The 25,337-nt window shown below is 36.9% G+C and overlaps 1 protein-coding gene across 1 annotated transcript in view; it reads right to left on the minus strand.

The window, feature by feature from the left end:
- Positions 1–645: 645 nt before the first annotated feature.
- LOC114358602 (O-acyltransferase like protein) overlaps positions 646–25,337 on the minus strand; it is a 38,986-nt gene continuing 14,294 nt past the window's right edge. The window contains exons 6-13 of the mRNA XM_028312623.1: positions 25,040–25,127; positions 17,700–17,866; positions 11,851–12,036; positions 9,045–9,224; positions 7,508–7,658; positions 2,874–3,054; positions 2,333–2,475; positions 646–1,864 (exon numbers count right to left, since the gene is read on the minus strand). Of these exons, the coding sequence (XP_028168424.1) occupies positions 1,658–1,864; positions 2,333–2,475; positions 2,874–3,054; positions 7,508–7,658; positions 9,045–9,224; positions 11,851–12,036; positions 17,700–17,866; positions 25,040–25,127 (1,303 nt within the window). The 3' untranslated portion in view covers positions 646–1,657. The remainder of the gene's footprint in view (positions 1,865–2,332; positions 2,476–2,873; positions 3,055–7,507; positions 7,659–9,044; positions 9,225–11,850; positions 12,037–17,699; positions 17,867–25,039; positions 25,128–25,337) is intronic.

Genomic DNA, 25,337 nt, shown 5'->3' on the forward strand with positions numbered 1-25,337 from the left:
TAAAAATAGTTTTTTCTTGCCACTAGAAACTAGAAACTGACAAGTGGTAGATTTGACAATTGACCTGGCCATAGCATAGACCCATAGACCTAGCCATAAGCAAAATAAGAAGAAGTTTTTTATACGAGAATGAAAACAGGAAAAAGCGGTAATTAAGTTATCTAGGAACTTAAAAATTGGATTTTCCAACTAAAAACTTACACAACGAAAAATATGGGTTCACTTAGCAATAAAACTTCCACTTCGTAACATATTTTTTATTAAACATAATATTTACATTGCCTATCTGCTTAATTACTAGCGGTACAAAGTTATCGTAAAATATTCCTAACTATTCATCACATCCATAATAAAGAATAAAATATGTTGAGCAAAATGATACTATTATAATACCAGACTTAAGACTTACAGCCTGGTCAAGTTAACTGCGCACCTGGCAGAGCCGTGACGTCACATCGACGCTCTGGTACGGACGGGGCGAACGTGGGGAGGTGCGCAGTTAGCTTAATCGAGTTATAAACCCCGGTCTTTGAGCAAGTAGAAATTTGTCCAATGACCCCAAGCTACCCATCCTTATCGCTCGCGCGTAATTATATTGCTGTCGCGACTGTGCGACGGACGCCCGCAGTGAGTGTGCGAGCGCGATAGCAACATAATTTACTCGCGAGCGACAAGGATGGGTAGCTTGGAGTCACTGGACAAAATTCTACGTGCTCGGCGACCAGACTATAGTTACGCACGACACAATAATAGAACACTGATTATTTGATCATTCTACCAATATAATAAATCTGCCGATATTTTTGTTATCAGGTAATTATTGCATACTTAACGCTTTCTTAAAGATTTGTCAACGTCTTACAGGATAAGAAGTTGAAAACTATTGCATGGTTTAATCCAAGTACAGGTACGTAAGTCTTATGGAACTTAGAAACTAAATGACAAGGTAAAGAGGTAAAACTATACACAGTAACAATAAAAAGGAAATCTTTAAGCCTCTGGTACACTGCTTCAGTATGACGAGAGAGAAACGTTATCCTTGAGTACTTAGAAGATGAGCACAATCAGCTGGAAATCTCAATTCAAATAAGTGCCTAAGTATCAGAGGTTTATTATATGTATAACTGGACAATGGTAATAGGTTTAAAAATAAAGATAATTATCATTGGTTTCACAGTAACACAGATAAAGGAAAATTGAAAAGAAGATCTATCTGTGGTCCATACAAAATGACACTTAAAACTCGATTCAATCTGAAGCTTAGATTAAGCTTAAGGCTTTTGATTTCTTTAATTCACAACGAGGAAGCTCATGACCTGCATCTCGTCTGATGGAAAGTGATGATCAAGCTGAAGATGACTAGACCACAAAGAAATTGCCTATATTCATTGATTGGATGAATTTCATTCAATAAATTGACCCATTATAGGACAAATCTAACACCCGTATCCGCAAATCGAACGCACAGCGTTGAATAGAACTCTGTGATTGGTCCGTGTGTGAGTGACCCTGTGCGTCCACATGGACTGTGAGACCTCATAGTAATGTTTGTGAATATGGGTGTAAGAATCAAATTTTGAGCATTATTTTGTAAGGACCCAAGTCTTTGTCCGGTCGAATCTCAACTTACCCAAAATCTAACCCTAAATCTAACCACCTAAATATGAGTAGACACAGTGGACACTGACACCGTTGATATGCCAGGCTTGACCTGGTTTCCGTTGTTGTCTTCCTGCTCCATTTTAGGCTTCCTCTTAGGGCCTAAGAGGATCTTTTGAAGCTGGCAGGCTGGGGCTTCCACGAAGAGATATAGGGGAAGCGCCCAGAGGTATGTGGTGCATACGATTCCCGCGAAGAGCATTATCTGGTGAACAGTATCAAAACAAATCAAATTACGTAAATAGTAAACATAAAATGGCAATCGAAAAGGTTAGGTAATGTACATTTTAAAATTGCAGTTTTGTGAATCTTGGTCTGTGGATTCCAAAACTACTGCATTGATTTATATTTTATATGCTCTGTTGCGTATCATGTAAGCAACAAAGTACTGTATTGGATTGAAAAAGTGGCTGACAAAGGTGACTGAGTTTCTTCCGCCACTTCTTCTCAGCACCAGCCCATATATTGTCCCGAAATGGTGGTAAGGCAAGCTATAACTATTTGGGACGTGATTAAGTGCCCTGGAAAGGGCCTATGTACTGAATAAACTATTTGAATTCGAATTTGAATATGACTCCGTCCCATATAAATGTTGATTCTTGGTCTAATTCTTAGGGACGGTTACAATTTCAAATACTTATTAAACAATTATATTATTATATCATTTACTTACCGCGGTGTAGTCGGTAGCATAGAAAGACCTCCTCATCTGTCCTCCATATGTCCTCAGGACTGTGGCGTGCAACAACATAGCGCAGTACGACATCCTACCCAGAGGCTGGAGGGGACCCCACTCTACTGAGCCTACGTAGATTTCTGTAAAAATATCAATTGATTAATTCAAGTTTTGAGGTATAAGAGTTGCCTTTAACAGAAAAGGTCTTAAAGTTAATCCTTGCGGAACACCTCTGTGAATTTGCTGATTTATTTAGTGTTTATGTTATAATCACTTCTGTGATAGATAAAAAGAAAAATATTAAATAACTTTCCTTATTAATTCATTTGCAAAACATATCTTTAAACGGTATCAAACGCTATCATCAGTTCCGTATTAAGAATTTCGTATGATAATCGAAACACAACTTAGTATTTTTTAAAGTTATTAGGCCATTAATCTTCACTGTAGGAAAACGACTTTCTGTAATTTACTAGAGACATGTAAATATTTTGTCTATTGGTTAGTTTAGTAGTAGTAATAATTATGTTCTACTCACTGTTTAATCTGTAGAAGTATCCAATGATGAAGACACACATGGCTAGAGCGAAGAAGTTCTGGTTCAACGCGTTGAAGACAGCGGACTCGAGGGCCGATGCCTCCCTGTGGTGAAGGTCCCAGCCCATCAAGACTGCTCCGAAAGCAATCGGGACTGACGCGAGGAACAGGAGTTTGAGGAGCTGGAAAAAGTAAGTTAAATGTGATATTTGAATGTAATGAAAAGTGTTGAACAAGTTAGACTGCTAGGTGCCTTCAGGCAATTACTGTAGTTAGTTTACATCCCTTTCGAATAGAAGTTTTTAGCAAGCTTATGATGTCGTCTTACTAAAAGTTGCCCAGAATATTTTTGAACAGCTGAATATTTCAACAGAGGTACTTTGTACAGCTTCATCACTTACGGTTTACCTACTTAGGTCTGACACAAGCTGAGTGGTTGCCATTTTGGTTCAATTACCTACTTTAATTTATTTTACTACCCCGCAGGGAGAATGCATTTGTAAAAACCAAATAAACAACTAAAAGTGTTTCTTTTGTTAACTTTCTCATTTTGATAATGCAAGTGAGTAATAAATGTCAGCTTCCAAATACTACGAATTCATGCTTAAAACTCGTAAGTACTCTGATTTCCAGTGGGAGTCCATAAAGTGGGATATCCACCTACAAGGTGGACCGACGACATCGTAAAAGTAGTAGGGAAGCGCTGGACGCAGGCCGCTACCAATCGATCAACGTGGAAAGCATTAGACGAGGCCTATGTTCAGCAGTGGACGTCCTATGGCTGAAATTATGATGATGATGATGAGTCTAAATTCCAAGTACTTTAAAGTGTAGGGGAGACTGGGGCTGGTTCTAACAAATTTTGATTTGAGCGTAATATTTTCTAAACTGCTTTAGCAAGAAACATGGTTTTTTGGTACGTGATGTCAAATTTAATGAGCTTTACGTAAAGTACAACAAAATGTATATAATAATTACCATATCTGAGAAAAATCGAGTTTTGCCAAACAAGTCACTTGTTAGATCTTACCCCCGGTTTGGGGTTGGTTTTAACATCGCTGGGGAAAGTTTTAACAGGGGGGGTAAGAAATGATTTATAGTTAGGAATGGGATTTTGGCTAAGATAAACAACAAAATAATAATCAATGTTTATTAGAAACACTAATAAAATTAAATGCGGTTCCTTACCGTTCATAAAATAAACANAACGCTCTTAAAGCGATCCAGCGCGAAGCGGTCGCGGAGCGGTTCATGTCACACAGCGCTATCGCCGCAGCCCGCGGCGGGGAGGCGGTCGCTAGCTTTCCCGCTTTCGGAGAGCTCCGAGACCGCGACCGCGTGTATTTACATTGTTAGTTATAATTGTCGAGACCAGTACGGCTAGCACGAAAAACTTTCGAGTTCGAATCGTATGCAGATTTAGTACGAAAACTGCAACAGCGCCCTTGTGAACGTGTCGTAAAGTGAACTTAGTATGAAAAATGGTTGCACGAAACTTATTTTGAGAATCAAAATTGTCACGTTATCGTTTAATTCGAAGGTTGAGTAACTAATTTTGTCGAATACGCAAACGATTTGAAGACGAAAGTTATTCATGCTAGAGGTACAGGGATGGATGAGCGTCGCTGTCGCTGGCGACAGGGTCCTCTGGTTCAGGGTTCATGGCGTAGGTCTCAGGCAAAATCCACTCGTAAAAATTAATGAACTCAGTGTATTCACGAAAATAATTACAGCACTAGAGTTGTATCGGAACTGAGTGAACCATCAGTCTTGCGATAGGAACGTCCGACCCGAGTGATAGTTGAACACAGACTGGCACTAGCTCAACGATTCCCCCACCAACACCAATACATACGAGTACATAACTTACCAGTATTCCAGTCACCCCAAAACACCTTCTCTCCGTACAGAGTGAGCGCGTACGGCATGAGTATGTTGTCTGCTAATAACTTCCTGCCAGTGCCATTGAGGTAGATATACTCTATGGCTGGGGGATCCAGCGCCGCCCAGTAGAGCGCGCGCTTGTCGTAGTCTATCGCACGGTACGGACGTGCGCTCCGCCTCGCCCGCCCGCTCGCATGCGCTGCGCTCCGAGTTCGTCGAGCTTATCGCCCTCGCTCTGCGAGTCTTGTTTCTGTGGTGTTTTGTCACAANAACTAGGAATATACTAGGGATATTTTGAAAATAATTTTTGAGAAATATAAAAAAATAAAAAGTTTAATCATTGAATGAAGTTACCAACCAGTTGGTAACTGACATTGTTATTAGTTACTAACCTGCTAATGACGTTTTAATGAAAATAATAGAAATCAATATTGATTAAATAAACAACTTAAAAATCGAACTGCCTAATAGGCCAGTAGAATTACATTTGAAATCGGAAATAATTCCTACAAAAGATTTTATTGTTTTGATGGCTTCATTTGTTACCCATTAAGACTATCCTAAATTTTCGACTTCGACGGAGTTGTGCTTAAGTGGTGGGGGCCCCCGAAAGGGGCGTTTTTTCGGTTTTACGGTTATATCTCGTAAAGGACTTACCCTATCGAAAACTGGTCTCCATGACGGTTGAAGGGCATTTAATCCTGCATTGAATAAGACCAAATTCATATGTATTGGACAAACCGTACTCGTGCTTATCTTCGAAAAAGTACAAAATGTACGTATAATTATTGACCCTCTCTACGTACAATGGCTCGTCACTCGCAGGCTCCCAAGCCTTGTAAAAGGCCGACTCAACCAGCTTAACCCTGTCAATGCTTAAGAGCTGGATGAACCTATCCTTGTTCGTCCCAGTCGTCCCTAACTGCGGTTACTGCACCTCTTTCTTGCACTCTCCTGAACGACTCTGTGTTTCCATACCAGGCATCGATTAGGCAACGTATCGAATGGCTGGGACGAACAAGATATAGGCGCATCCAGCTCGTAAGCCTTGACAGGGTTACACTGGTTGAGGCGGTCATTGTCAAAACTTGGAATCCTGCGGGTATCGAGCCATTGGACGTGGAGAGGATCATTAATTATATGTACATTTTGTACTTTTTCGAAGATAAGCACGAGGACAGTTTGTCCAAAACATATGAATTTAGTCTTATTAAATGCAGGATTAAATGCTCTTCAACCGTCATGAAGACAAGTTTTCGATAGGGTAAGTCCTTTACGCGTCCGAAAAATGCGGGGCCCCCGCCACTTAAGCACAACTCCGTCGACGTCGAACTTTTAGGATAGTTTAATGGGTTACAAATGAAGCCATTAAAACAATAATATCTTTTGTATGAATTATTTCCGATTTCAAATGTAATTCTACTGGCCTATTAGGCAGTTCGATATTTTAAGTTGTTTATTTAATCAATATTGATTTCTATTATTTTCATTAAAACGTCATTAGCAGGTTAGTAACTAATAACAATGTCAGTTACCAACTGGTTGGTTACTTCATTCAATGATTAAACGTTTTATTTTTTTATATTTTCAAAATAAAAATTATTTAAAAATATCCCTAGTATATTCCTAGTTATATGAGTATTAATTTACATACTATTCTCGTATTGAAAGCGGTTAATAACTTCATAAAATAACATCAAAGACTTGAAAGATCACCTACCGAAAATTCANCTCAACCAGCTTAACAGGGTTAAGCTGGTTGAGTCAATGCTTAAGAGCTGGATGCACCTATCCTTGTTCGTCCCAGTCGTCCCTAACTGCGGTTACTGCACCTCTTTCTTGCACTCTCCTGAACGACTCTGTGTTTCCATACCAGGCATCGATTAGGCAACGTATCGAATGGCTGGGACGAACAAGATATAGGCGCATCCAGCTCGTAAGCCTTGACAGGGTTACACTGGTTGAGGCGGTCATTTTCAAAACTTGGAATCCTGCGGGTATCGAGCCTTTGGACGTGGAGAGGATCATTAATTATACATATTATGTACATTTTGTACTTTTTCGAAGATAAGAACGAGGACAGTTTGTCCAAAACATATAAATTTGGTCTTATTAAATTCAGGATTAAATGCTCTTCAACCGTCATGAAGACCAGTTTTCGATAGGGTAAGTCCTTTACGCGTCCGAAAAATGCCCCTTTCGGGGGCCCCTACCACTTAAGCACAACTCCGTCGACGTCGAAAATTTAGGATAGTTAAATGGGTTACGAATGAAGCCATTAAAACAATAATATCTTTTGTATGAATTATTTCCGATTTTAAATGTAATTCTTCTGGCCTATTAGGCAGTTCGATTTTTTAAGTTGTTTATTTAATCAATATTGATTTCTATTATTTTCATTAAAACGTCATTAGCAGGTTAGTAACTAATAACAATGTCAGTTACCAACTGGTTGGTAACTTCATTCAATGATTAANATTTTCTACGATACATATTTAAAGAGTAATGCAAAAAATTAAACACGTAAAAAAGTTCATTTTCCTGTGAAATTGGAGGCGTCTGACGCAACCTGCTCCCGTGACGCTTGGCCGGCAACTTACAAGTCGAGACACGTTCGCGCGTATTCGTAGGCAGAAAGTGCGTTGGAATTAGCGTGGTAAGTCGAATAGGTTCTATGTAATTACGCTGTTAGTATTTACCCCTGTTAAAACCAGCCCCAGTCTCCCCTAATTAGAAACGTTAGAAACTTACGAGAGAATTGCCCAAGTTCCACTTCTCAGTCTGAGCCCGGTGGTAGAAGTAGGCTGTCAAGACGCCCAGGTGGTACCCAGCCCAGTTGCCTTGAGCTGACACATATGCGTGGTAGAACGTCAGGTTTGACCCGAAGATGTCTCGGATAGATCTGAAAACAAAAGTATACAATATTGACGAAAATGGAAACGAGAAAGAGTTGACAACGCAAATAAACTGATTTGATTTTATTTGATTTGATTTGATTTGATTTGAATGAAATGTTCATCGTATTATACACATGGGTACTGCACTGCATGTATGCACCTAGTAAATCAAACAATGAAACAATTTTATTTTTTAATTTAAAGGACCGTTAATCCTTCAAGCTTAGTTAAATATAATATGCTTTTGTTACGAATGGATTCACCACAATAGATATAGTTAAATATTTTCAATCACAAATATTCAGATTTAGAATATTTGCAAATAAATAATCCTAAAAACAACATGTTTCAAAAGCAGACGCAAAGTCGCAGATCAAGATTTTGTAGTAAAAAAAATATAGGGGAGAGTTCGGTATATTGTACCGCCGGGTAAATTGTAGCCACCCTCATATTTCGTAAAGTATTTATTGAATGTCTGTAATTGCAACACTCAGCGATACACAACTAAAATAAATTAATATCGGCCATGTGGTTTTTGCCGTGACAACAAACACGTGTGTTTTATTTTGAAAAGTATTTTTTCATTGTTTTCAAGTAACTTTTGACAATACACGTTTAGTTTGTAATTTTGTTAAATTTAATCACAGGGTGTTTCTAATATATTATTTAGAAGCGTAAATTAGTGTGGATTACAATTATTTGAAACATTTTTCGGTATTTATAAGCTATATTTTTTACCGATTTTTTAAAAAGCACTATCACCTAGTCGGCTAAATTGTACCACATCAAGTTGTATGGAACTTTACCAAAGGATTTTGAAATTTTTTTTAGTAAATCATATTTTGAAGTTATAATAGCATAGTTATGTTTGAATAACAATAAATGAAAGCAAAAGACTGGCAAAGTAGATTAGGTACAAGTGTGCGTTACGATAATTGGAATTACAAAACTTGTACTCAAAATCGTGATATCGTGTAAAACAATATCGATTGTCTATGTTCCTTTTTTAACTACTGTTCCTTTTCGTTTCCTAATTTGTTAAGAATGTATCGCATAATATTTTGCCTTAGTTTTTTTATAAGCTTGAAATTTATTGAAATCCAATTTAGTAACCCTGTGGTACAAATTATCGAACCGGTTGGCTAAATTGGACCGAAGCTCTGAACTCGTACTTTGTTGATTTGTGCTAAATATACAACAATCATGTTAATTAATACTTATGAAATAGTAAGTTGAATAATGTATCTTTTATTATATACCATGGACATTAGCAAAAACAAAAGAAAACTATGTGTAAAATGGGATTGAAAAAAACTGGTCCAAATTAGCGGACTCTCCCTTAATAAGTAAATTTTAAATTAGGAGTCACTATAACATAAAAATAAACTTACTCTGGGAAAAGACTGACTCTTATAGGCAGCAGTTCCATGAAGTAGCTCTGCAGGAAGGGTATGATGAGACTGATGGCCATGACAGACGTCAGCACCGGGACCCCACTCCTCGGCCACCGCCATATGATCAGCATCACCACCAGGGTTATGAGGAAGAGCTGCGTGTCTGTGCCAAGGTACCTGGGGAATTACATCATTATCATCATTAGGTAATTTTGTCTACACTGCAGAAGTCTGCAGTTAGTGTGGTAAATATAAGCCAAATCCTTCATTAGCCTCTGGCAAAAAAAAAGTACAAAGTTGTAACGCGGGTTCGAATTCCACCACCGCTCGACTATTGTGGTGAGCCCACTCGTAACACAAGCTTATTTAGCTTACCACGAGGGGCTAACGGGACTATTAGTTATTTGGGCAATACAAATTGCTAATAATCTTTTACACAAAAAAAAAGATTTATGGGAATCCTTAAGATTCTAGATAGTAAATACTTGACATAATTTCCAAACTTCCAAGGCTGACCTTCAGCAAAATGAATAAAGTAAAGCAGAAAATTATAGTAATAATTCAATAAAGAAATTAATATTGTCTGATCATCTACGAAATAGGTCAGTACGTCTATTCGAAGGTCATTGCTAACTATAAATAAATCTTTGGACAATTTCACACAGCGCCAGCTAGCCTCAAAGTAAGCAACTTAATGCTTGTGTTATGGGTGCTAGCTTAACGGATATACTACTTATATACTTTTTTTTTAAATGCATACATATTATACATAGTAACACCCAGACCCGTCTCAGAAATTAAAATTCTTCATTTCAATTTCTGCCCCGGGAATCGAACCCCGGACCTCTCGGCATAGTAGTCCATTGAACCGCTACGCCAAACGGCCGACAACTATACAATTATTAATTAATGTCGAATGACTCAATTTTTAAACCTTTTATACAGACGAAAATAGTAACGCTGTGGCATTTTACTAAAACGTATTAGCAATCTTGCAAATGGTGGATAAGTTGCTTGCAATTTCTCATGTAGACCTTCGAAGATAAAATCTTGTTGCTTTTGCAGAGATGCCCTATTTTGATAGCCAGCTGTTTTTAAAACAAAAACATACTAAGGTAATTATATGAAAAAAATATGGGTGTTTGTGATTTGTAGAATAAAAAGACTCGTGAAGATACTTGTCATAAACTTAGTGTGAATTTTTCAATTAGTTTCCAAAGTAATACTCGTATGTCAAGGCAGAGTGGGTCAAGTCATTTAAATAACATTAAGTTTTATAAACATAGAACATCTTCATATAATTTCAATTTATTTATTTGTAATTAACTGTTCATGTCCATTTTAACCAGATACCTAACTAATTACGTTTACAAATTAATTTCTAGAATGCAATTGCAAAACAGAGGATACGCTGCATTATTATTATGCGAATCCATGACGTATGACCGACGAAGTTTTGTCGAAATATACAATTTATGCGATTCCTATCCGTGACGAAGCAATCATGTGTGTCGCATTACTATTTGTTTACTTCCATTCATTGATTCAACCAAAGGACGTCCACTGCTGGACAAAGGCCTCCCCTAAGGATTTCCTTAACAACCGGTCTGCTCTCCCCGCATCCAGGCATACTACTATTCAATATTAATCATTGTAGATACTAGCCAGAATCCTGGAATCAGGTACTGGAAAGCGCAGCGTGGTCCACTCAAAAGGTGGACCGACGACCTCATAAAGGTAGCAGGAAGGCGCTGGATGCAGACCGCTTCCAAACGGTCAATATGGAAATCATTGAGGAAGAACCTACGAGAATTTTCAGTAGTGGACTTCCTATGGTTAAAATGATGATGATGATGATGATGACGTAGTCCAACAATATACAGGGTTAAGACTTTATGCCCTATTTATTTGTCTCTTACAAATGCCATGAAGCAGAACTTAACATATAATTTTATTTTAATAATAATAATAATATCCAGAACTGCAAACATAAAATGTGGCAACATATTATTATTTGCAAAAATCAAGATGTCCTCTTTACGCTGGCAAACAATTTGACGGTTGCCAAGGTTTATTTTACTTCTGTTGTAACACAATATTTGAGTGGTCAATTTGACCGACTCATGCGCAAGGTTGTCCATTAGTAGCCGGTTGGTAAGGTGAACGAGAAATTTTTGAATGAATTATTTATTTGGTGAAGGTAGAGTTATAGTAATCTAAGTTAGATTTTGGATCTTTGTGAGATCATAGCTAGATATCTATGGAATCCAGGAATCCGGATTCGAGAGAATTTAACTATGTAATCGCTAGATATAAATGAGTGAAACTGTTAAAGAAGCCATGATAATGCCATTAGTTGAAATGATGATGGTAAAGAGAGCTCAGTTTCATGGCCTAATACCGGACGTAAGCGTTGGGAGATTCCAAGGAAGGAATGCCACAAAGTACGATCTCCCGCTTTTAACATCCAGTCAATGCCGGCTAAACTCTGGTGGTCATCATTCTATTAAGTAATTGGGCGTTCTCCACTACATAATTATACCGAGGCGGAATATTAGTATTTATTCATCACAAAACAAAATGCTAAAACAGGAATGAGAGGTATACTCATCTTATTATAAGTGAGCGCCCCTTATTACAAGACATAAATGCTTTATCTGTAGTCAAACCACTTACCTACCGTGCTGAAGCAGAGATACTCAAAGTGGAAGAAAATCGGTATGAGGATAACCGGTGGAAATCCCACACTACGTTTCCCGAAACGTTCTACTATAAAAATCAAATCAGAAGTCAAATCAATTACCAAGCCTGAGGCAAACAAAGGTGCTCGAAGGGGAACAGATTAGGCATGAGGATGACCAGCTGCCACCAGTTGGCTCGGCACATGTCCCGCTCTCTTTTGACCACGGCGTCCCACATGGGGCCAGACCCCAAGTGAGGCACCCAGGTCATAGCTAGAGCCATGACTACGAGTACAGCGGGCATCAATCTGGAAAAGAATAGAATAGAATAGAATAGAATAGAATAATTGTTTATTTGCATAAAACATGGTATACAGTTGTTACAGCTATAAAATAAGTCCACATGTTTTGCTACATCAAGAAGCATGCAAGTTTGAATATTAATACATAAAAAAGAAACAATGTCATTATAATTATATCAATTTTCAACAGTACAGTACAGTTTTACAATAATAAACGTCCAATAAATTATTAATTATGTCAGCTATGTCAAAAATTACATTTATACATATTTGAATGTCAAGAAATCCTTTATTTCATAAAAACTATGGTTCATAAGCCACCTGTGTAGTCTATTTTTAAACATATTTATATTAAGATCTTTTATTTCTTTAGGGATTTTGTTATAAATACGGATCCCCAAGAAGAATAAAATACTCGTTAAAATCGAAATGGGATGGCCAGGAGTCAGGAATGACAACATGGAATTTTTAATGTTTTTTAATGATTTTTTTTTCTTCTTTTTGTGTTAAAAAGCCATAACCTTTTTTTATACTTATCAAGGTAGGTATTTGACCACAATCGCACTTGTTGCTTAACAACAAGTGCGATTGTGGTCTATAAGTGGGATACAGTTGATACAGTGTGGTACATCTGCCCCGTAAGTGTGTATGTGCCTATTCACTCTCGCCTTGACCCGGACCCGGATTATAGTATTCGGGAAAGACAGCAGCAGGGAGTGAATTCCAGTCCCTAGCTGTTATTATTAATTCATCATTATTACTACAATCGGTTGCACAACAGACTCCACTTTTTTGTTGCAATCTCTCTCTTATTACAACTCTATAAGATGCCACATAAAATAGTTATATACACTGAAATGATCGTATTTAACAGTGATAGTACCTACATAAGGTCACCCATATACATGCGTGCCTAGTACATTGCGAAACTAGCTTCATATTCTTGAAGGTTAACGTTAATTTGCGTAACTTTTTAATTTATTGCCTAAACTTGAATTCGAAAGTTAAACTAGGTCTAGCACTTAACTCAATCAGTAGGGTATGGGAGGGGTGACATTGACATAATATGACGTGACAGAGCTTAAAAATCTGAAGGAGATTTGAAGTCTGCAATCTTTTAAAAGACGTTGCAAAATTTTATATTCCTAACACTTGTAGTGGAGTAGAATTAAACACAAAAATGAATCAAATCGGAAATAATTCCTTTTTAGAATAATTTTTTTTTTTTGCTTTAATGGCTTCATTGGTTGCCCATTAAGACTCTCCTAGGTTTTCGACTTCGACGGAGTTGTGCTTAAGTGGTGGGGGCTCCCGGAAGGGGCGTTATTTCGGTTTTCCAGTTACAATCCTATCGTAAAGTGGTCTTCATGACGGTTGAAGGGCACTTAATCCTGCATTAAATCATTTGGAAACCTAGGAGTCTTAATGGGCAACCAATGAAGCCATTAAAGCAATAATTTAAATTCTATTGTAGGAATTATTTCCGATTTAAAATCTAATTCTACTGGCCTATTGAAGTTTTTGACATTTCGTGATGAATGAGTCAGTCAGTCAGTGAAATTTCGGTTCTTTTATCCAAATTCAAAATCTAAAAGAACTTTTAGCTAAAAAAAGCTGATGACGGTAGATGGAATAGACCCTTAAGTCAATAGGTCATTTCATGACTGGGAAAATATTTGTTTAAAAAATATTACCTAGTTAGTCAAGTGCTAAGTCCACTTTTTTTTTCAATTTTAGGAGACGATGATGGAATCGAATCTTGTCTATTTGTATAAGTCTTATTTGTTAGCATACTCGTATTATATCCTTTTGTGGGGTCATAAAGTGACATAATGATAATGATGATGATGAATAAAGTCTCTACATATGTATAACGTCAATAAGATGCAGTTAAAATGACTTATGTAAAGGAATAATCCAAGAAATGTTTATAAGAATTAATGATGATGATGATTAATGAAGAAGATAATAATTATATGTAGACAAATGAATGATATAAAGGGTGATAATTTACAGCCGATTGGGTTGGTGGTTTGCGTGCCGGATTATTAAGATAGAGGTAAAAGGTTCGATACAATCATCATAATTATTATCATCATTTCAGCCACAGGATGTCCACTGCTGAACATAGGCCTCCCCCAATGATTTCCACCATTTATAGTGATCTGTGAATTCCACATCGCACGGTTGGTAGCGGCATCCAGCGCCTTCCTGTTACCTCTATCAGGTCATCGGTCCACCTTGTGGGTGGATGTCCCACGCACGATACAATAAAACTTTTTAATGGACTGGGTATTTTGGGTGTTTTATCATTATGTACACTAATATTATAAAGAGGAAAGGTTTGATTATTGGTATTGAATAGGCTTCGAAACTAATGGACCGATATGAAAAAAAATCATTCACCACTAGAACCCTACTTTTTTTTTGATGAACGTAGACGGTACGAAATTCGCCGGGTCAGGTAGTATGTAACCATACAAGTTATTGTGTCATGCATACTTTAGCACGTGTACATAATTATTATTATGTATTTTACCACGTGTAAGGCTCACTGGCCTTCGTGAAATGCAACAAAAAAAAATATTTGAAATTAATTTAATAAAATAAAATGAAAATTCATCGAGAATTTCTTCAGATTCTAGACATATTGACATTGACATACATAACTGAATAAATAATGTGTTTTCCATAAAATAACCTAATGTCATTTCTGCTCTAAAGTTCAAAATGTCAAATAATTTAAGTAGATACAATTCAACAATAACTAACACAATGTTATACCTACCTATTACAAATGCAGAAAATTTACATGAGTTTTTGTATTAACAAAAACATGATTATAATATTTTGTATACAGGGTGTTAGGTAAATGGGTATATGAGCCGACACTAGCCTATGTTAACATGGGCATATAAATGGTATTCATTCATTGGTAACATCATTGGCTAGTGTCGGCTTATATACCCATTTACCAAACAACCTGTATACAGGGTGAAATTGAAATCATTGTCATCCTTTTAACAAAAGACTACTCATGATACTTACCTACATTATTACATTTCCCAAGAGACAAATCGAATAAGATTTTTTGTCTTTATTTTAACTATTTTTTTATTTGTATTAGTACGCTTTTATAAATAGATTTCGAATATAAAAATATATAATTTAACTAATTAAGACATGACAAAAAAACTAAGGTATGTCTCGTTTCTGTCGGGCCGGGGTCACAGATGACCGTTCTTCTTTGTGAATGTATTTTGTGATTGTAATATTTTATTTTATTTTGTCAAACAAAATACTTTGTGAATGAAATAGGATATAAAATGCATGTTATTTTGTGATTAGTAGATTTAATTTTAAAAAATATTTTGTATTAAGATTTAGTATCAAATCTTATAAATTTGCGACCGTAAAATGTATGCGCCTCGACTGAGGCGTACAAAATGCTGGTGTTAGGTAAAATGGGTTTATAAGCGGACACTAGCCCATGTTAACATGTGCATATAAATGGTATGGTGAGGTCAGAAAATTGATATCATCATTTTAATAATTTTAATTTTCATACAAATCTGATTTTATACATTTTATTTTGTATGAAAAAAAAAATGATGATATCACTGACTTGACCACACCATTTACATGCATAATTATGTTAACATGGGCTGGTGTCGGCTTATAAATCCATTTACCTAACACCCTGTATAAATAGGTAGTTGTAATTATTTTTATAAAAAAAAGCACGTACTGTTTAAAAAACAACAACACAACTGTGGCACATTCGCGACACCCCCGACTTTTGCATGTCGAGCGCATACCGAGATTTGAATTTCGAAGGAAAGCTCGTGTTTCGTCCATTTATATGAAGTTACAATACTGTATGCCATCGTTGGCAATTTCACCCTGTATAATATTTCGTGAAGTTCAATGGTGATTTAGTACTGATTTACTAATTTGTTTTGACTCGTGTTGATGTCACGAAGTCATGCTAATAGATCCGCCAGACGGAGAGTAAACATTGTCTCATTACTTTAGTAACAGTTATGTTAGCTGACCTTCCTTCCACAATTATTTTAATGTTTGTTAAACAAAAGTACATAATTAGCAAATTCTTGTCATATTGATTGATAGTGTATAACTATCCTCTAAGTTGTCTGGAAGAGATTGCTTTATAGCGATGAGACGGTCTAAATTGTGCCAACCGTCCGTCTGTTTGTCTGTCTGCAAACTTTAGTTTTTATTCTTTCCAAAATAGAGCAAGAAGTTTGCTTACGATAGCTTCTCTATTCTGTATAACTCTACTAGCGACCTGCTAATTGCTCATAAGATAGGCCCCCTTAATTTAATTTATTGTCCGTGGTGCATAATCTTTTCTTAAAGGTTTTAAACCTTTGTTTGTCACCTGTCATCCGCTTTGCAATGGATAAGTCGAACCTTAATTTCGAACTCCCCCTATGTTCTTCTGATTAATTTCGTTGCGGGTCCAATGACAGTTTAACTTTCTCCCGGGACAAACTTGACCTTCACTGGTTGGGTTTTTGTGGCGGTCAAGCTGTAGATCCTGGCTACACAGGAGTTGCAGTGGTGGGAACGAGAGGTGGGAATAGTCCCGTACTAGCGACCCGCCCCGGCTTCGTACGGGTGCTTAATATACATAAACCTTCCTCTTGAATCACTCTATGCATTAAAAAACCGCATTAAAATCCGTTGCGTAGGTTTAAAGATCTAACGTCCGTATTCACAAAAGATGTTTGCTTAAGTGAAGCAGCAAATCGAACGCACAGCGTTGAATAGAGCTCTGTAATTGGTTCGTGTGTCGCCCTGTGCGACCACGCACCTTTGAGACCTCATAGTAAACATTACGAGCGTAAGTCTAGAGAGCGATGCGACTTTATTTTATACTATGTAGTGATGGCTCTAGAACATGGACAAAACGAAGCTTATGTCGAATGTCCATGTTACGCCCTACCCAGTTTCAGTTGGGAGCTCAATTCTCGAGATTGTCGACAAGTATGTCTACCTCGGACAAACGATTCAGCTAGGTAGGTCCAATTTCGAGAAGGAGGTCAATCGTCGAATCCAACTCGGCTGGGCAGCGTTCGGGAAACTACGCAACATCTTTTCGTCCAAATTACCTCAATGCCTGAAGACTAGAGTGTATAACCAATGTGTGTTACCAGTGATAACTTATGGCTCGGAAACGTGGCCTCTCACTATAGGCCTTATACAGAAGCTCAAAGTTGCACAGCGTGCTATGGAGAGGGCTATGCTTGGTGTTTCTTTGCGAGATCGAATCAGAAATGAGGAGATCCGTAAACGAACCAAAGTCGCTGACATAGCCCGACGTATTAGCAAGCTGAAGTGGCAATGGGCAGGGCACATAGTACGCAGAACTGACGGCCGATGGGGCAGAAAGGTTCTGGAATGGAGGCCGCGTACCGGAAAACGCAGNTCTGGAATTTAGGCCGCGTACCGGAAAACGCAGCGCGGGACGTCCACCTACAAGGTGGACCGACGACATCGTAAAGGTAGCAGGGAAGCGCTGGACGCAGGCCGCTACTAATCGATCAACATGGAAAGCATTGGGGGAGGCCTATGTTCAGCAGTGGACGTCCTGTGGCTGAAATGATGATGGCTCTAGAATATTCATTTATTATTCGGGTACAAACCTCAGCCATCTGTTGATCAGCGCCATAGGTATGGTCTTCAAGCTGAAGGGATGGGTCTCCGCATAGGTCAGCATCTTGTATGCCATAAGAAAACCTCCCATCACGAAGAATATCTGCACGATGACACGCGCGTTGAAGAGTAAGGCTTTGAAGAAGTCGCTGTAGGACTGTGAACAAAACAACAAATTAATATCAAATAAAATAAAATAATAAATTAATAAATAAATACCCTTGGACATTTTACACTGCGCTTCTAGAAAAAAACTCATTAAAGTAATTTATTTTTACTAATAGGTCTTCACAAAGCACTTGTACATGTCCCAGCTTTAACCCTACCACTGCTTCGGGACAACAAAATGGGCCAGTGCTGCAGTGCTGAGAAGAAGCAGCGCAAGAAACTCAAAATAATTAATAAGTATGTAGGGCCCTTTTAAGGGCACATACACGTCCCCAATTTAGCTTGCGCTACCACCAATTCGGGACAACATAATTATGGGCTGGTGCTGAGAAGAAGTGGCGGAAGGAACTCAGTATCATATTCATAATTTTGACTTTGACTTTGACATCATTATTATTATTAATATGACTGGACGTAAACCTCCTCCAAGTTTTTTCAACAATAAGTAGGTACATTTTCGTCCTTTATCCAGCATTGGACGTCATAATAATATTTAGGTTGAAACGAACCTTTTAGTGGCAAACATAGCAAAGCGTTAAATGTGCAGTCAACAGTACTATGCATCGTTCATTTCAACCAAAGGACGTCCACTGCTGGACAAAGCATTTCTCAGGGATTTCCACAAGGACCGGTCCTGCGCTGTCCGCCTCACGCACTTTCCGCGACCTTCACAAAATCGTCGGTGTATCGAGGAAACCTGCTTATAGTTTGCCCAAACGGTTTCATCATACGAGCCTTCCATCTAGAAACAACTTAAACATCGCAAAGTACAGGTACTAAGCCGTTAAGAGCATTTCACCACAAGTTAAACTGCATTTAACTAGTGGCGTAATAACAAGTAACCGCAATAGTTAGCTGACCGCTTCTGTGCGCTAGCGCTATGCGAAGGGAAAGGACCTAAAGTATACCTATATCCGATATAAATAATGTTGGAATTTCCTTGGCCATTTTATACTGTACGATCGGAAAGGGAGCTAAAGTGGTAATTTATTTTTGATAAAACTAGCTGACCCGGCGAACTTTGTTCCGCCTTAATGGCAATAAATAAGCAGACTTTTTTTAAAATTTCTAACGGGATAGCTGACCCGGCGAACTTTGTTCCGCCTTAATGGCAATAAATAAGCAGACTTTTTTTTAAATTTCGAATGGGATAAAAAGTATCCTATGTCCTTCTCCTGGCTCTAAACTACCTCCCTGACAATTTTCAGCTAAATCGGTTCAGCCGTTCTTGAGTTATAAGCGAAGTAACTAACACGACTTTCTTTTATATATATATAGATAACATTAACGCTTGTTTGGTCAGTATTGCCTCTGTAAAAATTAGGGGGCCCGGGGGTAGTGCTCCTGCTGACTGACTGGCTGGCTGATGACTACTAAGAAAAGCTTCAAACCATAGAACTGATTTAAATATGCTTACATATTTTAGATATTTAGGCACACATGTAAGTAATGGCTTTTGGATAGACTCTACAAGATGTCTTTTTAAACCATTTTTTTTTCATTTTGGAATCATTCTGAAGATAATGATGTTCAAATTAGTTTGCAAAAATTTGCCACTTAAACCTTGACTAACAAGCAGAGTCACTTTCACATAATTATATCAAAATTGTGATAAGTTTTTTAAAAGTGTAGCAATAATACCGGCAACCGGCTATCTTTACATTAGCCAGAATCTATGCTACAAGGTCAAAATTCATAGCAAAGTTAGCATAAGCTATACTTATGCTTTCATCTTTGCTTCGATCATGGCCGACTTGCAATATTCTCGGAGTTTCTCAACATGTTTATAGTAAGTATAGCCTGACCAGGAACATAAAAACCCTGGCATAGAGGCGCTTCAATTGCATTTGATAGTGCAACACTGAGTACAGTCGTACTTGTGTTAAATTAATAGGCTAACTTTATGTTTCAGGATTCAGGATTACGGGCTAATTTGATATTTTCATAAATTAACGAAAAAATATTATTATAGGTTTAAATAAATTAAATGAAACCATCAATCGAACTAGTAGGATTTATTTTATTATTCATCAATAATCAAATTCAGAACTTGAATATTCAACTGCAATGTCTGCTCATGAACGCTTCAAACTCGGTACTTCTTTCCCAATTCCATAAATTCAACTTTTAGAAAGTGACAAAAAACTTTAAAATAGGTAGTTGAAACAAACCACAGCTAATTTTCATAGTGGACTGTACTATACGATAAACATGTCAGTCAATTTGACAACCTTTATTGGAAACATTTTCAATGAAAATATTGTCCGAACCCTTGGTATTTCTCTTCGACAAATACTTTAACACATTGTGAACCACTTTTCTTTCACGACTATAAAAAGATTTTAGCAATTTCATTCACAAAATCAATTGCGCACATTTAAAATAAAGTTTGTTTACACTTTGACAGCAATAGACTGACATGCAAGGTGACATGTCAATGAAGTTTTTAGTTACTGTTGCCATTAAAAGAAATTAGTACCATTAGTTTTCCGCATATGGCGAGGGTTTTTATGTTCCTGGTCAGGCTATAGTAGACCTCTTTCAAAATTTACAAGTATTGAATGCAGTTTTCAAACCTACTTACCTACTCGTAAGTAGATAATAGGTACAGACAGAATATAAGCCATTATGAAAAAAATTACTTTAATATTTCAAATAGGTAGTCTTAAAATAAATATCGATGCATGCATAGATTAGATTTCGACCTCCATGACTCCATAGTACCTACAGAATGACATTAAAAATATTAGTGAATAAACAAAATAAATTATGTAATTATAATTTAAAATCCTATTAGTAGACAGAATTATTATCATCATCATTTCAGCCATAGGACGTCACTGCTGAACATAAGCCTCTCCCAATGATTTCCATGTTGACCGGTTGGTAGCGGCCTGCGTCCAGCGCCTTCCTGCTTTATGTCTTCCGTCCACATAATATGTAATTATACAGATTAATAGATAAAATTATATTTTACTAAAATCTAGTCTTGCAATGACCGGTACGACGAAAATGAATTTTTTAATGTAAACAATCTTTTGAACTTAATTTTAAACCTGCCAACTAAACTTGAAATAAACTCACGCTGCAAACCGCAATGAGGTCATTGACACTGTAGGTCACGATGTTTGTTTTGTTTTGAGAACTTGCATAATCAGCTGTTCGTTTTTTTTACCCTTTTCAACGCCTTGGTCTTGTAGGTATACAGGGTGGAAACGATAAGTGATCTCATTCGATATTTCTAAACTATACAAGATATCGAAAAGCTGGTTACTGATCCTGAAAGTGCTTCACTAGCTCTATCCAACGGTACCAATAATAGGTTACAGAATTAACTGGATCTATCAAAAAATTAAATGTAGCCTCCATACTAAATGTATGCCAGCCAAACAATATTGAAAGTATTTTATTTTATTAAATAATAAACACTTAAAATGAACTCGTAAGTTGCATTCTTATTTAAAATTATTCTTTGAAAACATTGGTTTAAGGCTTTACTTTCTATAATATTATCAAGACATGAGTGCCATGACTGTGGCTGTACTAAATGTATGGAAGCTGGAAACATTGAATTTTCGGATATATCCAGTTTATTCTGTAACCTATCATTAGTACTGTTTGAAAGAGCTTGTGAAGCACTTTCAGAATCAGTAATCAGTTTTTCGATATGCTTAGAAATAATCGAGTGAGATCACTTAACGTTTCCATCCTGTAGAATACAAACGTTTCTGTGCTCTCCACGCCACGTCTTCTTTACAAGATAATATCTAATCAAAACAATTATTCTTTAATGAAAATAATATTGTTATTTGATGCGTATAATATTTACGATTCCCTACAAATTGAGAGTGATTAGGGTAGGTAGCCCTAGTGATGCTCTACCTCTGGGCTTCAGCTTGACACTACTTTTTAGGACACCCTGTATTTTAATAGGAGCTTCGGTTTATTTTCAAAACAGACAATTTTTCTGTTTCGATTTTGATATGGGTTGGTGGCTGATAATGTAATGTTATTTATTATGACCAAATTTTTTCTTCAACATTCATCTTTTACGACACTTACGGTATTGGCTCTTTCCCATAAGCAAGAGTTAAAACTTGACTATGGTCAGTTACATTATCAGCTGTTTGAAACTAACTGGTTTCAACGTCATGCAAACACATGACGAAAACAATGTTGACCTTGACTTCTATATTGCAAGGAAAGATAACATTCTCTTTCCAAGACATTATTTGAACTAATTCCATTTTAGTAATAGGCGTGCTGGCCTTGTGGTCAGCGTAGTGGACATCGTCAGATGTGGTTGCGGTTCGAATCCCGTCAGGGGCAAATTTTAGTGTGATGAGCACTAATACAAGGAAAAATAGAGTTACATATTTGCCGGTATCCGTAAATTTATCTCTACTTCGGTACAATAGTTTTCTAAAAAAAAATTTTTAGTCCGTCTATTGTAATAATTAAAAATATTGGACACGTATATTTTTAATTGTCAATCAAACAAGTAATTACAAAGTTATGGTGCGTTGAAGTTCCGCGCGACGTCACAAAGTGCTGCACTTTTAAGCACTCATTGACGTCACGGGCTTCTTGTTTTGAACTTTGCTGCGCTTTTTCTCTTTAAATTTCCATTAGTTTGAAAAAGTGAAAAATACGTGTCGAGCATTTTTTAAATTAAAACTCTTGCTTTTTTTCCAGGAAACATCCCTATTGTGGTATTTCTCATTATTTTGTGCGGTGGTATGTGTAATACCTAGTAACACCTACCTACTGATATTTCCAAGAAACGCAAAAAATAACTATGATTGCTGTGATTGTTGACAGTGCATACCCACTTACAATTCTGTTACAATACATTTTTTAAAATTTCCAAATTCAAGTCAACAAGTCAATTCATTCTACCGAAGGCCATTTTGGATAGGAAAATATTGCTTAAACTGCCTTTAACTATTAGTAGATAGGTAAACTGACCCTTCTGCTTATACAAATAAGAACATCAAAAGGGCTTTTAAACTATCGTTAAGACACAATAAAAATATGCAATATTGAACCCTGTCTCAATAGAAATAAGAGGCAATAGTTGGGCATTAGACCGTAGCGCCCTAAAAACCGGTCGATCGTCGTACGCGCATGTTGGGCCATGAAACCCGCGGAACGGATAATGTTTCAATGAAAGGTAATTAACACATTCAGTATTGGGACACTAGCATTGTTTTTGTGAATTTTTGCGTGATTTCAAATACCACATTGTGTAGTTATTTTTGAAATATTCTGACCATAGGAAGTTCTGAATCTTTGCAATAAATAGTCTCGTACACTGTGTTATCGTCATTAATATCTCAAAAATCATGATTATTTATTATTTTTATGTATCTTTTATATTACTTAAACCCAGTTGTTCAGTTTCAAAAATGTATAATCTAAACAAAAAATATTATTTTTTATAATAAAATGTCAATGACCTTACACTCAAACCGCTAATATTATGGCCCCAGAGGCTCATGTTGAAACGTGACCTTAACATTTTGAAATAAGGTGTGTTTTATCACTGCCATCGAATTAGCAGCTTAGTGCTAGTTAACGAAAATATCACCAATTTTTAGTAATTTAAGTCGGTAGGTATGTAATTAAATCGTATTAGGACACTAACTTGCGCGAAAGACGTTTACGTGAAAAACGCTTGCGCGAATTCACAAGCGCGAAAAGCCTTTTGCGTGCGGACACTTTTTTTTTATACACAACGAGGAAGCTCTTGCCCTATATCTCACCTGATGGTAAGTGATGATCAGGCCAAAGGTGGAAGCAAGCTTCACCCGGAATCCTCAACCACGGAGGAACTGGCTATCTTACCTCTAACTGCCGGAACACAACAATGCTGTTAACATTGTTGTTATGGCGACAGACTTAGGTATGATGGTGGTAGCTAGCCAGGCGGACTTAGAACAAGCCCTACCACCAACCAAACCCACTTGCGCGAAGACATGAGCGCGAAAAACATTATCTCAAACCCTAGCCCCCTTATAGTAAAAAGTTACACCTAGGATGAACCCTGGATTAAAATGTCATTTCCATACTAAATGACTATTTAAGCCAGAGTTCAACTAGAATAAATTTTATTAATTATGGGGTATGAGGGACTTTTACAGAGTATGTCAATCACATCATAACCTAATCTTACTTATCCATCTTACTTTAACTATATGACCAACCTGTGAAACTCCAGACAAAAACACCGGTTAAAGTTATAGTTACGGTTAAAGTCAAAATTATGCAACTCAGCCTTAAAGAACGATATTTTTGAGTAAAATGATTCTCATTACTTTATATCCCTTACCTTGACAACACCACTAGACGAAAATTTTATTACTGTCTGTTACTATTACTTTATGTAACAAGATCGTTCACAGTAATGCTCCCAAGTGTGACATACCATTCTGATGTTGTGTAACCCCAGAGTTGGCCAAATTGAATGGAGGCAAGCGGCATTGGGTTACTTACACTTTTACCTTTTTATTGCGGTATTAATGGGCTATTTTGTTTTAAGTAATTCAGAGCGGATATTGAGGCGAATTTTGACATAGGTACTTGTCGGTGTTTAATAGATCATAAGGCATAACTTGATTGTGCATGTAAGGTGATTGTGTCCACTATTCAGATAGCACGACAAGGATTCCAATTCAAATTCAAAATTTTTATTGCATATTATGTGTTGTTGATTATTGATTATTTAGATAAAGACCTTGGTATGATAATGTTATCGTTGAAATTTTTATAAAAAATACTCTACCCCGTCGTGCTGATAGAGAGTTCCTAAAAATAGTGACTCTTGAAAATTTGCCCGAAACACCAAATGTTAAAATGGAAATCAAAAAAATACTCATGTCACATGCAACCAGTAGAAACATCCTTAACAAGATTCGATAAACAAAACATATATCACACTTATTCGAGACAAAATTAAAAATTTTAAATAAGAGACTCGTATTAGTCAGACACGTAATAATATTCGTTCGTTCGTTTCAGCCGAAGCCACTGCTGGACAAAGGCTTCCACCAAGGATTTACAAAGACCGATCCTGCGCCGCTCGCATCCAGGCACCTCCCGCGACCTTACCACACGTAATATTAGACGTAACTTAAAACATTTTTTTTTAGAAAAAACTTACATGTTCAATAAACTCAGGGTTGGCAGTGTATCCATATCCGATGAAGATCATAGAATGGAGGCCGAGGATCATCACCATGGTGTAGAATCTGAAACAAATGGTACCTAAATATTACAGATGTCAACAAGTAAAACTGTCATTTGCTCCACAACGTTTTGAAGCAGGTAAAAACACAAACTTCTCGATACTCATTTTTCATAGATGATGCCTTCAAAAATTAAAATTTTACAAATTCATTCATTTATTTGCCCAATTTTGGGTAAACATCAGCAGATCTTAATAAATGGCCCACAAGATG

Source organism: Ostrinia furnacalis, unplaced genomic scaffold, assembly GCF_004193835.3.
Source record: "Ostrinia furnacalis isolate ACB-3 unplaced genomic scaffold, ASM419383v2 OfSCF4045, whole genome shotgun sequence".
Lineage (NCBI taxonomy): Eukaryota > Metazoa > Arthropoda > Insecta > Lepidoptera > Crambidae > Ostrinia > Ostrinia furnacalis.